Source organism: Hypanus sabinus, chromosome 6 (assembly GCF_030144855.1).
Source record: "Hypanus sabinus isolate sHypSab1 chromosome 6, sHypSab1.hap1, whole genome shotgun sequence".
Taxonomy (NCBI): domain Eukaryota; kingdom Metazoa; phylum Chordata; class Chondrichthyes; order Myliobatiformes; family Dasyatidae; genus Hypanus; species Hypanus sabinus.
Genome location: NC_082711.1, coordinates 111744138 through 111757705, shown reverse-complemented (window position 1 = coordinate 111757705; position 13568 = coordinate 111744138). Strand labels below are relative to the sequence as shown.

The window sequence follows — 13568 nt, the reverse complement described above, 5'->3', positions numbered from 1 at the left end:
TGTCGTGGGAGGTAAATAATCCAGGAAGAGTCATAATACAGTAAATCAACAGTCTCTCTCCCCCTCTTATCTGTAGCAGATGTTCTTGCCTGTGTTTCATCTCTCTCTCTCTCATGAGCAGTATAGCAATAGCAATAGTTCGTAGTTCTCAGGAGGGGGGTTGGGAATGGTTAACTCTGCACCCCATTGACCATCAGGTCTGTTAATCACTCATAACACCCCCATCCTTCTGGAAATTTTCACCAGAGTGAAAATTAACTAATAAAGAATATTACTGAATTACAGAGTTTAACAAAATACAGAAGTGGTCTTAACTACAAGAATAATACAGATACACTTTCAAATTAACATCTAGATAAACAATCAGCAATTACATTGTCACTTCCCTTTACATGTTGTGTTTTAATATTGAATTCCTGTAACAGACTCCAACTTAATAACCACCTATTTTTATTTTTCATGTTAGCCAAGAATACCAAAGGGTTGTGATCAGTATAAACAATTAATGGTCTCTGTGCTGCACAGACGTAGACCTCAAAATGCTGAATTGCCAAAATAAGTGCCAACAATTCTTTTTCCACAGTGGAGTAATTTCTCTGATGCACATTGAACTTTTGAGAGAAATATGCCACTGGGTGTTACACTCCATCCCCTGCTTTCTGCAATAGGACTGCCCCGGCAGCCTCATCACTTGCATCAGTCGCCAGGGAGAAAGGTTTCAAGAGATCAGGTGCTTTTAACACAGGGTGGTGGCACAATATGGTTTTCAACTTCTCAAAAGCTTCCTGACAAGGACTGCTCCACTCAAATTTTTCTTCCTTCTGTAGGAGCTTTGTAAGCGGGAGGGCAATGTCCGCAAAGTTCTTACAAAATTTTTGATAGTACCCCACCATGCCCAAAAACCTTCTCAATGCCCTCTTATTTGTTGGGACAGGAACCTCAGAAATAGCCTGTATTTTAGCCTGCACAGGAGCCAATCGCCCCTGTCCTACCACATACCCCAGGTACGTGATCATGGCATGGCCAAATTCACTCTTTGCAAGGTTCACTGTGAGGTGGGCTGCAGACATTCGTTTAAACAGTTTCTCCCCAGCTTCAATGTGCTCCTCCCAAGTGTCACTCCAAACTACTACATCGTCAATGTAAGCCTTTGTGTTTGTTAACCCTTTAATCACAGCGTCAATCATTCTCTGAAATGTCCCTGGAGCGTTTTTCATTCCAAATGGCAACACATTGTATTCATAAAACCCTGATGGTGTGACAAAGGCTGAAATTTCTTGAGCCCTGTCAGTCAAAAGAACACACCAGTATCCCTTTAGCAGGTCAATCTTAGTGATGTATCTCGCTTTATCCACTTTATCAATACAATCATGCACCCTGGGGATAGGGTAAGCATCTGTTTGTGTAATGGCATTCACCTTTCTGTAATCTGTACAGAATCTTATACTACCGTCCGGTTTCGGTACAACCACGCATGGAGATGCCCATGCAGAGGAAGATTCACGAATAATACCAGCAGCTACCATATGCTCAATTTCTTTTTCCACTAGCTTACTGTTTTCCAAATTCATCTGATAAGGGGATTGCTTAATCGGTTGGGCTGAGATAACAATAACATCATGCTCTGTTACTTTGCACCTTCTGGGAACATCTGGGCATAAATCTGCATGCCGGTTAATTAGCTGTGTCAGTTGCTCTCTTTGTTCAGGCTCCAAGTGACTGACTTTATCAGCAAAGTTGGCCAAAATAACAGAGTTCTCTAGTCTGGTGGGTACTATGCTTATCTTTTCAAAATGCTTGGACCCCTCCTTATCAATCCTTTCTGCCTCATCGGTCTTTGCGACAACACTGACCACCGTGGGGGTCGCGTCATGATAACCTTTGAGCATGTTAACATGAACCAACTGGCTCGGCTTTCACCTATCAGGTGTTTCGATCACTTAATTCAGAGAGTTTATTTTCTTAATCACTTTGTACGGCCCTTGAAACCTCGCCTGTAGGGGTTTGGTAACTACAGAGAATAGGACCAAAACCTTATCGCCCACTTGAAATTCTTGCTCTCGGGCTCGTTTATCATACCATTGTTTCATTTTAGTCTGGGAGTCTTTAAGATTTTGCTTTGCAAACTCGCAAACTTTATGGAGCCTTTCACGGAACCTCAAAACATAGTCAATCACATTGACTTGCACATTCGGACTAGACCATTTTTCTTTGAGTAAGGTTAAAGGTCCTCTGGGCTTGTGACCAAAAACGAGCTCAAATGGACTGAACCCCAGAGATTCCTGAACCATGTCCCTCACTGCAAATAACAGAAGTGGTAATGCATCATCCCAGTCACGAGTGTTTTCCTGACAGTAAGTTTTAATCACAGTCCTTAAAGTTGCGTGGAATCTTTCCAACGCTCCTTGAGATTCCGGGTGGTATGCAGAGGCGAGAATTTGTTTAACTCCCATCCGTGTCAACATTTGCTGAAATGCACGGGACGTGAAGGTTCTCCCCTGATCTGACTGTATCTCTCTAGGTAACCTTACCATGGTGAAAAATTTAATGAGGGCCTTTACCACCGCAGGAGTCCTAATGTTCCCCAGAGGCACAACCTCTTGGAATCGAGTAGCAGCACACATCATGGTCATGACATACTGCTGCCTGCTCGCAATTCTAGGCAAAGGACCCACAAAATCCACGATGATTCGGGAAAAAGGCTTCCCAAAGGCAGGTATCAGTCTGAGGGGTGCCTTAGGGATAACCTGATTTGGCTTTCCTACCACCTGACACGTATGGCACCTTTTACAATAGTCAACACTATCCTTCCTCATATTTGGTCATTAAAAATCTTTCATAACCCTATCTACTGTCGTCTTTACTCCCAAATGTTCACCTAGAGGTCCCTTGTGAGCCAAGTTCAAAATTTCATCCTGATAAACCTTCGGAACCACCACCTAGTGTACCACCGCCCAGTCCTCATCTACTGGCACCGTGGTCGGCCTCCACTTCCTCATTAACACTCCCTCCTTCAGATAGTATCCCCCTGGTTCCTTATCAATCTCTACTTCAGAAAGAGCTAACAAGCTCCTCATCACGACTCTGCTCCTTTATAAAATCCCTCCTTGCTAGTGGTAGATCTACTTCCTCTCCTTTACTCTCCTTAACCCCACTATCCTTTTCCTTCTCCTCCGGTAACCCCTTTTCATACAAGGTCAGCAAAAATGCCTCCGCTAAATCAACCCTGGACTCATTTAAACTGTCTCCTTTCTCAGCCGCCTTTCTAGACATGCTGTGAGTGATTGCGCATGCGGGATAAATCTTGGAATCTATGGGCAGATCCTCAGCACTTACAGGCTTGCTTGTTAATTTCACTGCTGAATACACGTCACCACCTGCCAGATCGTTACCAAGTAGGACGTCCACGCCGTCCATCGGTAGTTTCAACCGCACCCCTGTTTCGACTCGTCCAGATACCAGCTCACATTTCAGAAACATCCTGTGCAAAGGTACGGCCTCGGTCCCTTTCCCAATACCGCTTACCACAAACTCCCCAGTCTCAGTCTCAGGACCGAAGTCTAACACCTTCCTTAGAATCAATGACTGATCAGCCCCAGTATCTCTCCAGATCCGCTCTGGAACTGGGGTTTCTCCTTCCTTCACAGACACTGTCCCTTCTGAGATAAACTTCTCACGCCCCTCTTGTGCTCTACCTAACTTTGCCTTCCCCATCGATCTGTTGACTGACTCAATGCAACCAGTCGGGACTGCTGTTTTCCCTTTTCCTGTCTCCTTCTTCAGAGCAAAACACTTAGATGCTATATGACCAGCTTTCCCACAATTATAACATGTAAAGTTGGGAACCTTCCTGCCTGCCTGCTTTTCCTCCTCCTTACCTTTTCCACTAGCTCCTGGCTTATTTTCTGCCTTAGCCGGTGGGCTTTCTCTGCCTTTCTGGTAGCTCTTATTTAGGGAAAACTTTGTTTTGTGGGTTAAGACATACACGTCTGCTAATTTGGCAGTCGCAGACAGAGTCACTGTCTCCTTCTCATCCAAGTACGTCTTCATACTCTCAGGGATACAACCTTTGAACTGCTCCATCAGTATTAACTGTAATAGTTTATCATAGTCTCCAACAACCCCTTTTAAGGCGCACCAACGCTCACAATACATTTGCATCTCACAGGCAAACTCTAAATACGTGTGGTTCCACGGCTTTCTCAAGTTCCGGAACTTCTGCCGGTATCCCTCTGGCACCAACTCGTAACTCATCAATACAGCACTTTTTACTTCCTCGTAATCCTTAGACTCATCCATGGACAATGCCGAATACGCTTGTTGAGCCTTCCCCAAAGTACGCTCTGTAACAGAACAGCCCATTTCCCCTTTAGGCCAGTTCTGATTCACAGCCATTTTCTCAAAATGAAGGAAGAACTTATCGACATCCATCTCCTCGAATGGAGGTACCAACTGGATCTCCTGACCAATCTTGAACCTCTCATTTGGGTTTGCTGCCTGGTCTCTTCCCTGCGATGCCTTTAACCTCTCCATTTCCAGCGCAAACTGCCTCTCTTTCTCTCTGTCCTCCCTCTGCCTATCAGCTTCTTCCCTCTGCCTATCAACTTCTTCTCTCTGCCTTGCAGCTTCTTTCTCCTTTATCCGGAGCTCATGCTCCCTTTCCTCCTTCTCCGCAGCCAACCTTAATCTTTCTATCTGTATCTGAAGCTCACCCTCGACTGGTTTTTTCTCAGGGAACAGGTCCAATACATCCGACGTGAACACACCCTCGGATACATAATGCACAGTTATTGCTCTCTGTATATCCAACTTGCTCATAGATGATTTCACCGCCGAGAGATTTAATCATTTTGCAACGCTCATCAATTCCGCCTTCTTGGCATCTGCTAATGCCCCCAAAGTCGGGTCTTTTAAAAATTTGTCAATTTCCATCTCTGTTGGTTTCCTGTCTGGTTATCCACACAACCAGATCAGTTAAGGGACTATTATCCTGATTCACTGGCCCCCCAATTTGGTAATCAAATCCCGGAGACGAGGCCCCAGTTTGTTACGTACCCCGTAACTGGGTGTCTGACCAGCAGAGAAAGAAGAATCCATTGGAGTCTGGTGGTACCAAACTAAAGGTGTTTATTAGTAAGCTACACAATACAATATCAAAAATGCAAATATGCATATAAAAAAGTTAGCAGTAATAAACCTAAAAGTGTAGGAATTATAATAATCAATAATGAACAAGCTCTGTCGATGTCTAGGGGTAAATGAATTGTCATAGGAAAGTATAGAGTTCAGTTCATAAATGCTGAAGTAGTTATGGTTGTTGTATTGAAATTGTTGGAGAGAGAGAGAGAGAGAGAGAGCGAGCGAGATTTAACAGCACCAGCTGTGGCAGGCAAATCTTTTGTGGCTTTCTTAATCTGTCTTGTCGTTGTGGCCATTCAGTTATGACCCCTCTGGTCTTCAGCTAGACCGTTCTTCTGTGGTGGACTCGTCACTCTGGCATGAGTGGACACTCACACAAGTCCTCACCGGCCCTGCTGTAACACTGTGAGCTTTACTGACTGATCTCCTGGTTTGGTCTCCGAAGTCCCCACCTTTCTGTGGGTTCCCAACACTCAGTCGGTGTCCACTGGTGTGTCTGAAGGGTGTCTCTCCAGACCTGTCTTTTTATCCCCACTCACAGGGTCTCAGCTATCCATCAACTCTGAATGACTGTGTCCATCAAATCAGGCCACTCCTGCTGTCTCCTGAGGAATGTTAACGAGCAAAGTAAAGAACTTGTCGTGGGAGGTAAATAATCCAGGAAGAGTCATAATACAGTAAATCAACAGTCTCTCTCCCCCTCTTATCTGTAGCAGATGTTCTTGCCTGGGCTTTATCTCTCTCTCTCTCAATAGCAGCATAACAACAGCAATAGTTCGTAGTCCTCAGAAGAGGGGGTGGGGAATAGTTAACTCTGCACCCCATTGTCCATCAGGTTTGTTCATCACTCATAACAGTTCTTTGAGAGTTGTCCCAAATAAGCAGCTGCCCTGATTAACCGATAGCCCACTTAACTGGAATCCGCCGTGTGTTACAACTTACAGTAAGAAATATAGAAAATAATTAAATATAGTGCTCCTAATGCTCCTTTTACGAGCAAAAATAATGAGGTAGTGTTCATGGACCTTTCCAAAATCTGATGTTGGAGGCAAAGAAGCTCTCCTGAAATGTTGATCACTTCCCTCTGGTGCTCCCGCCCCCCCCCCCACCTTTTCTTTCTTTCGTGTCCTTCTATCGTCTCCTATCAGATTCCTCCTTCTCCAGCCATGCATCTCTCTCACCAATCAACTCCCCAGCTCTTTACTTCATCATCTTCCCCCCCCCCCCCCCCCAATCTTGGTTTCACCTATCAATGTGTGGTACTTCCTCCCCTCCCCCACCTTCAAAATCTGACTCTTCATCTTTTTTCTCCAGTCCTGATGAAGGGTTTTGGCCCAAAATGTCCAACTGTACTCTTTTCCATAGATGCTACCTGGCCTGCTGAGTTCCTCCAGCATTTTGTGTGTGTTGCTCAGGTTTCCAGCATCTGCCTAAAACATTGAGTGTGTGTCTTCAGGCTCCATGATGCAGCTGGCGGAGTCTACTACCCTTTTCAGCTTTTTCTGATCCTGTGCTACCAGATGGTGATGTAACCAGTTAGAATGCTTTCCAGAGTACATGTGTAGAAACTTGCAAGTGCCTTTGGTAACATCAAAATTCTCATCAAAATATAGCCACTGTCTTTCCACCTTTGTGATTGTGCCAATATGTTGGGCCCAGGATAGATCCTCGGAGATGTTTGTTCGGAGAAGAACAAACAGAACATTGGACATCAGCTGCATCCCTTTCTGTCCATCCCCTTTCCACACATCCCAAGCCTGAGGTGAGCTGTGCTGGTAAGGAGGTCCTATACTTGACCTGGTGGATCTGTGTCACTGAAGTGATCATTGATATGCTTGTACATGTCTAGCCTAACTGTGCTGACTGTTTCGTACCCACTAATCCCCTGTTGCTTTAATTTCCAGTCATTCATTTTATGTTCTGTGGCCAGACACAAGGAACTCCTCTTGCTGGTGTCCATCTCAATTTCCAGCAATCCTCAGTGCCTAAAATGAAATGAGGGGCAACCACAAAGACACTTGTAATCCAGGGACTGGAGTACACAATTTAGAGCAGACATTGACCAGAACTAGGCCATTCCATCTTGGCTCATTTGTTATCCTCCTCAACCCTATTCTCTTGCTTTTTCCCCATAACCTTTCACACCCTTAATTATCACCCTATGCTTTAATTATATCCAATGGCTTGGCCCCCACAGACGTCCATGGCAGTGAATTCCACAGATTCACCACCCTCTGGTTGAAGAAATTCCTCATTTCTGTTTTAAATGGATGTCCCTCTATTCTGAGGCTGTGCCCTTTGGTCCTATACTCGCCCACAATAAGAAACACCCTCTTCACAGCCACTCTATCTAGGCCTTTTAATATTCTATAGACTTCAATGAGATCCTCTCACATTCTTCTAAATTCCAGTGAGTACAGGCCCAGAGCCATCGAGCGCTCTTCCATTCCAGGAATCATTCTTGTGGGCCTCCTCTGGGCCCTAACAGAAGGAATGTCCAAGGGAAAGGAATCAGGATCAGGTTCAATATCTCTGGCATATGTTGCAATATTTGTTGTTCTGTGGCAGCAGTTCTGTAAAATACATTGAGAAATCTGAGGTTTTAGAGGAAGGAGAAGAGACTAGACAAAGCTAGTATAGCTGATGTATGTTATGAAGACACATTCCTGGTGAATGAGCACTTGAGTGAGTTTTGAATGGGGCACTTCTGCCCCTGTACCTAAGCACCAAGCAAGGTTGGCAGTGGGTTTGGGAGACAACATTGGATTGTGACACGTGATGTGCTGTGTCCCTGGTGCCTGCCTGACAGTTATGGCCTCCGATCCCCCAGGTTCTGCTGTGAGTCGGAAACGCGAATTGGGGCCAATGGAGTGGAAGATGTGAAGAGCAATCTGTTCTTTGAGTGTGTGGACTGGGAGCACATCAGGTGAGTGTGGAGCTGTTACCATTGGTTTCAGTTCTCCAGATTATAGATTTCTCCACAGCTCTCCTCCCTCAGACATTTTGGTTCCTTCTCATTCATTAGTCCACTGAATACTTCCCAGTGTCACACAGCTGCAGTCCCCTGTCAACGGGATTGGATACCTTGAGCCTGCATTGTGCTGGGTTACCGTGGGTCTACTTGTGCCCTGTATACCCTGGTGTATATACCTACTGAAGACCTGTCCCTCCTTATTCTCTCTCGAAATCACGCAGCCCTCATTTCTTTAGTCCGTCCTACAGTAATGTGTTTCTGATCAAACCTCTTTCAACAGGGAAAGGCCGGCAGCCATATCGATTGAAATAAAGAGCATCGATGATACTTCAAACTTTGATGAATTTCCTGATTCAGACATCTTGCAGCCTGGTAAGGATTTCAAGAGAGGAAGGACTTGTCTAGATTTACATATGTTCTCCAGGATTATAGGACCCTGTTTTATCAAAATATTCAATTAGAGCTAAGACCGTGAGACATAGAAATAAAATGATGCTCTTCTAGCCCATTGAGTGCACTCCACCATTCCATCATGGCTGTCTTATTATCCCTTGCAACCCCATCCTTTTGTTGCCTTCTCATAATCTTTGACACCTTAACTAATCAAGAGCCTATCAACCTCTGCTTTAAATATTCCCAACGCCATGGTCTTCACAGTTGTCTGTTGTAATGAATTAAACAGATTTTCCGCCCTCTGGATAAAGAATTTCCTCCTGATCTCTGTTCTAAATGGACATCCTTCTATTCTGAGTCTGTGCCTTCTGGTCCAAGACTCCCCTACTATTGAAAGCATCTCCTCCACTTCCACTTTATCTAGGCCTTTCAATATTCAGTAGGTTTCAATGAGATTCCCCCACCCCACCCTTTATTCTTCTAAACTCCAACAAGTATAGACCCAGACCCAGTCTTTGTGCCTCTTTGTAGCAAAAACCTGGTCTTTCTCTGAAGCCCTGGAATTTGCTCCCACTGTTCCAAATCGTTACGTTCCACTTTCAGTCAACGTCCAGCCGTTTGAGCTGTACGCTTCAGATCATTTACTAAAGGAGCTGCCTACTTCCCTTTGACATGGGGCTGCTGATGGATTGTAGCTCACCCACCTGCATTCATGTCTCACCTTCTCATTTCTCCTCTTTGCTCTCCCTCAGGTCTCTTCCCCCTTCTTTTCCAGTCCCAATGAAGGGTCTCAGCCCAGAATATCAACTGTTTATTCATTTCCATAAATGCTGCCTGACCTGCTGAGTTCCTCCAGCACTTTGTGTGTGTGTGTTGCTCTGTAGTTCCCTGTTTAGCTACAGGGTCAGTGGAGAAATGACAGTGTAGCACGGTTTCATGGGCTTGGGGAGGGGACTGACTGGAGCTTCCTGTATGGTGTAATGCTGTCGGTCTGAACTCGTGTGTGGAGCTACGCGAGAATGTGTGGTGCCTTTGGGCCTCGCCCTCACTTTGTCTTTTCTCTCAGTTGCAGTGAGCAACCACTCGGAGTCGGACTACAAGAACAAGGACTGGGTGTTCATCAACTACACATACAAGCGGTTCGAGGGTCTGACGGCTCGAGGGGCAATCCCCTCGTACATGAAGTCTGGCAAATGACCAACTCTGACCCCAGGGGCGCGACTCCCTGCTTCAGTGCCGGTCTCTTCTCAGCAACTCGATTCGTCCTGTAGTAGGGCCTGAGTGCCCTGGATAGTGACAGTTGTGAAAGACTGAAGATTTTATTCCTAATATCCAGATATCCTTTGTAATCTCTCTGGCCATGTGGGGCGGGGCTAGGAACTTGATGGGAAGCAGACCCAGAGATCGGTCAGTGCCTGTCTGAATCAGTGGCAGTGTAAGGGTGAGTATGGGTGTCCCGGGGCAGAGACCTGGTGCCACACCTCTGCCTTCCGGCCGTACTGCCAGGGGGGTTGTCTCTGCATCCCTTTTGACTCTGCCCTGTCCATGTAGGTTGTCCAGGTCTCTGGAGCATGTCAGCATAATGACCCTTCATTGAAAGGTACCTCAGTCGCTCCACCTCTTTCTCCCCATGAAGTGCCAGCGTAGGAAGCAACTCTTGATGCGTTTCGTCAGTATTGTGCTGACTTTCCTCAGTTCCTACCCATGGTGAGAGAGATGCACAGCACTGGGCAGAGGGCAGGGTAATGATGTTCCCAGTGTGGGATCAGCAAAGCAGACAGCTGCTCACCTGACCTATGGCCCAAGCACATCTGGATATGCACAGCTGGCCGCTGCACATCTGCCAAGTGTTTGGCTGCCCGGCCCTGCAGCCATCCATTTGCTTTGTGCTCAGTGCTTCCATCCTCTGTCATCGACTCTATGAACACCAAGGTACTGTTCTCGTGTCTGTTTGAATCTCTGCTTGGATGCATTTAATTGGATGGGGTTCGTGAAGAACTCTGTGGGATTCCTCCTTCCTTTCTGACGACATGCAGTTTTTATTATTTTATAAGGGGAACATTTCTGGTGAATTCTTGTTTGTAAATACCGATTATGTGTTTGTACCTGTATAGAAGATGTTTTCCGGTTTGGCCGTGCTGTCGGGAATCTGGATCTCTGCAGGCTCAGTGAAGAGCTCTCCTCCCTCCAACAGAGTAAAACCTCACCTTACAGCGAGGGGAAGTGTGTTCCTGGGAACCACTGTGTGATGTTGCATTATGGCAGCCATTTTATAATGTAGATAAAGAAGTTATGTAGCCAAAAAAAATGGGAGAGTCCACCATGATGTTTGGCAGCCCAGGAGTGGACTTTGCTGCAATGATTTTGTTATGTGGGCCTTTGAAGTCCGGGGTATTTCTGTGTGTGTCTCTAGTCAGTGCACTAGCTCTGGTTCGACAGTCTGGTGATTGAAAGTACATTCTCTGCCTCATTTAATCCCTGGTAGTTTGTTGGAAAGCCCTCCTCATTTTTCTCCATTCCACCCCCCAGGCCTGCCTCGGATGGAGTTTGCAGGCCTAGTATTACTTTACAACAGATTGCTGGCATGTTGTTTGGTGCGGTGAGGGTAGGTGAAAACCCGTGCTGCTGCTCCTTGTGGACCAGGTGGTTGCCAGCCAGTGAGAATACTCACTTTGCTGGCAAGTGGTAGGCTCTGTTCCCCTGTATCGTGCTCCACTGAGTGCCGGAGAGAACCACGGCATACAACCCCGGCTCGCTGCTTCCTTTAACTCCCAAAAGGGTCTCGGCCAAACCACAATCCAGGATGCAGCTGTGGTTGCGATGTGGAATTTTTCTGTATTTTATTCTGAGAAGGTCTGAATGTGTTAGGACAGCGAGCAATGGAGGAATAAAAATTCCCCTCCCATCTAATCTCACAGGCTGATCTCCCCTTCCTCTGAGCCTCCCACCCCCGTCGATGGGTCTCTTCTGATTTCCACTTTCCTCTGCCACTATCTGCAGATAATGTGGCCCATTAGTCGGTCAAGAGGGGATTAACTTTAATGTAGGAAGGGTTGACCACCACCATCTCTCTTGATCCAAAGGAGGAGCTCATGGCTCAAGGGTCTGGCGTTGAAGTTGGTTGTTTCTGTAGGGGGCCCCTCATGCCAGCACAGCAAGGACATTCTGTACAGTCCCTGTGATGCCAGGGTAAGCTGCTTATCCCATAGGTGTGCCCACCTCTGACCCCGGTGCCATGAGATGTGGTGGTAGACGTGCCTCCAGTTAATATGACTGGATGTAGGTGTTTTCCTGTCAGCCTGCAAACTGAACAGTAAGTATAAAATCTCAGCGCTTTTCACTGCTGGCAGGAGTATCTGCTGCTCTTCTGTTGTAGCAGGTCGTGTTCTGCCACTTCATGCCTTACACCTTGTCACACTCGCTCTCCTTGGGCCAAATTCCTTATCCTGCAGAAAGCCAGAGGATGAAGGTGACCTTCCACACCCTCCCCCTTTGGAGAGATGGACCAAGCAGCTGCTGTAATCTGCTGACTCCCAGCGGGACCTCTGCACCTCACTGGTTAAGAATAGTCCGGACCTCAAGGATGAGCAGCTGGTCACAGCATGACAGTCCTGCTTGTCAGTTCCCCAACCTTAACCCGTCAGGAGCGGTTTGATGTCCCATCCATTACTGCAACAATGGTGATCCACTTCTCTGCTGTGGCTGGTTTAAGAGTAGGCTAGCAGCTTCAGCCCCTTCTGAAGGAAAGGAAGCTCCACACATACTGCAGTCTGGTGTTACTGGGGATCACATGTCCAAGGGAGGGGGAGAGAGAGAGAGAGAGAGAGACCGGCTGCAGTTGTTCCCTCTCAGGCCAGGATTTACCTTCTGGCTTTGAGAGCTGTCTGAAGCTCTGGCCTGTGGGTGAAGTTGAGTTGGGGGAAGGGGTGTGTTGCTGTGACTGTGTGAGATTGGTGAATCTGGTGTAAGTATTGTATGCGTAGCAGAATTGCTTTTTATGAATCACCACCCACTTTCTTTAAACCTGTATTATAAAAGACCTTTTACATAACACCAAGTCTGCTTCAAAGTTAATATTGTGTGTTCACTTTATTTCGAGTGCTTTTGAAAATGATTCTACACTTTATTCTGGACTTGGAACTGCTGTGTAACCCAGCGGGGCTGGTTATTGGAGCACAGGTAGTGTTTTAGCCACAATTTCAGAATCAGATTCTGAATAATTTTTCTTGAATATATTGAAACATACAGTGAAATGTGTGAACAACAAACATAACCTAAGGATGTGCTGGGGGCAGCCCACAATTGTCAAGACACATTCCATGCCAACATAGCATGCTCACCATTCTCAGTAGAATAACACAGAACACAACAAGCAAAAACTGCCTAACAGGTGGTGATCCTTTAATCACAAAGTCCTCTGACCCTAGGCCAGGCTGTCAAGTCTCCAGTAAGCTCACAGATTTCACAGACCCTGGGCTTTCAACTTGCCCAGTTCATTGCAGACTTGGAGCTCCGGTCACTGGGCTACAACCTCTGGATTTCCAATGCACCTTCCAGCTTTGATCTTCACCATTGATTGCAGGTCTTGCTGATGATGAGGCCCCGAACTCCGGTGGGGGGAGTTTGCCTCATTGTCCACGTTCCTGGGTAGGGCTGTGATCTGTTCTTTACAATCTGCCTCTGCACAGAATGTTTAAGCTTTCGTAATCGAGGTTGGACCCTGTCCAGCTATTAATCACCCTCAGTTGATTGAAAGAGATTGGTGAAGTAGGGTGATTTATTTTCCATAAACCTTTTGCTGTTTGCAATGACTGATTTAGACAAAGGATCGAAGACAGGTGTCCAGGTACATTGCAGCCCCCTCTTCTGGCGATTCTGATATGTGACACGTGTGCACTCGAGTCCTTGGGTGGAACTGATCATGATCTAAACCCCGGGAGTTCTGCACAGGGTAAGTGGCTGCATGTTTCCTCCGGCAGGGGAGAAGAAAGGCAGACGTACCAAGCCCACAGTGATCCATCTTTTTACTCTGACGTGCCGTCACAGTAAGGACGTGTTCTGT

At 46.4% G+C, this 13568-nt stretch overlaps 1 protein-coding gene across 7 annotated transcripts in view; it reads left to right on the top strand.

The window, feature by feature from the left end:
* Window positions 1-12580, top strand: part of LOC132395755 (serine/threonine-protein kinase 38) — a 115974-nt gene extending 103394 nt beyond the window's left edge. For all 7 annotated transcript variants that reach the window (XM_059972740.1, XM_059972736.1, XM_059972742.1 and 4 more), the window contains 3 exons: window positions 7970-8065; window positions 8394-8485; window positions 9573-12580. In XM_059972740.1, coding sequence (XP_059828723.1) covers window positions 7970-8065; window positions 8394-8485; window positions 9573-9703 — 319 coding nt within the window. In that variant the 3' untranslated portion in view covers window positions 9704-12580. The remainder of the gene's footprint in view (window positions 1-7969; window positions 8066-8393; window positions 8486-9572) is intronic.
* Window positions 12581-13568: the final 988 nt, after the last annotated feature.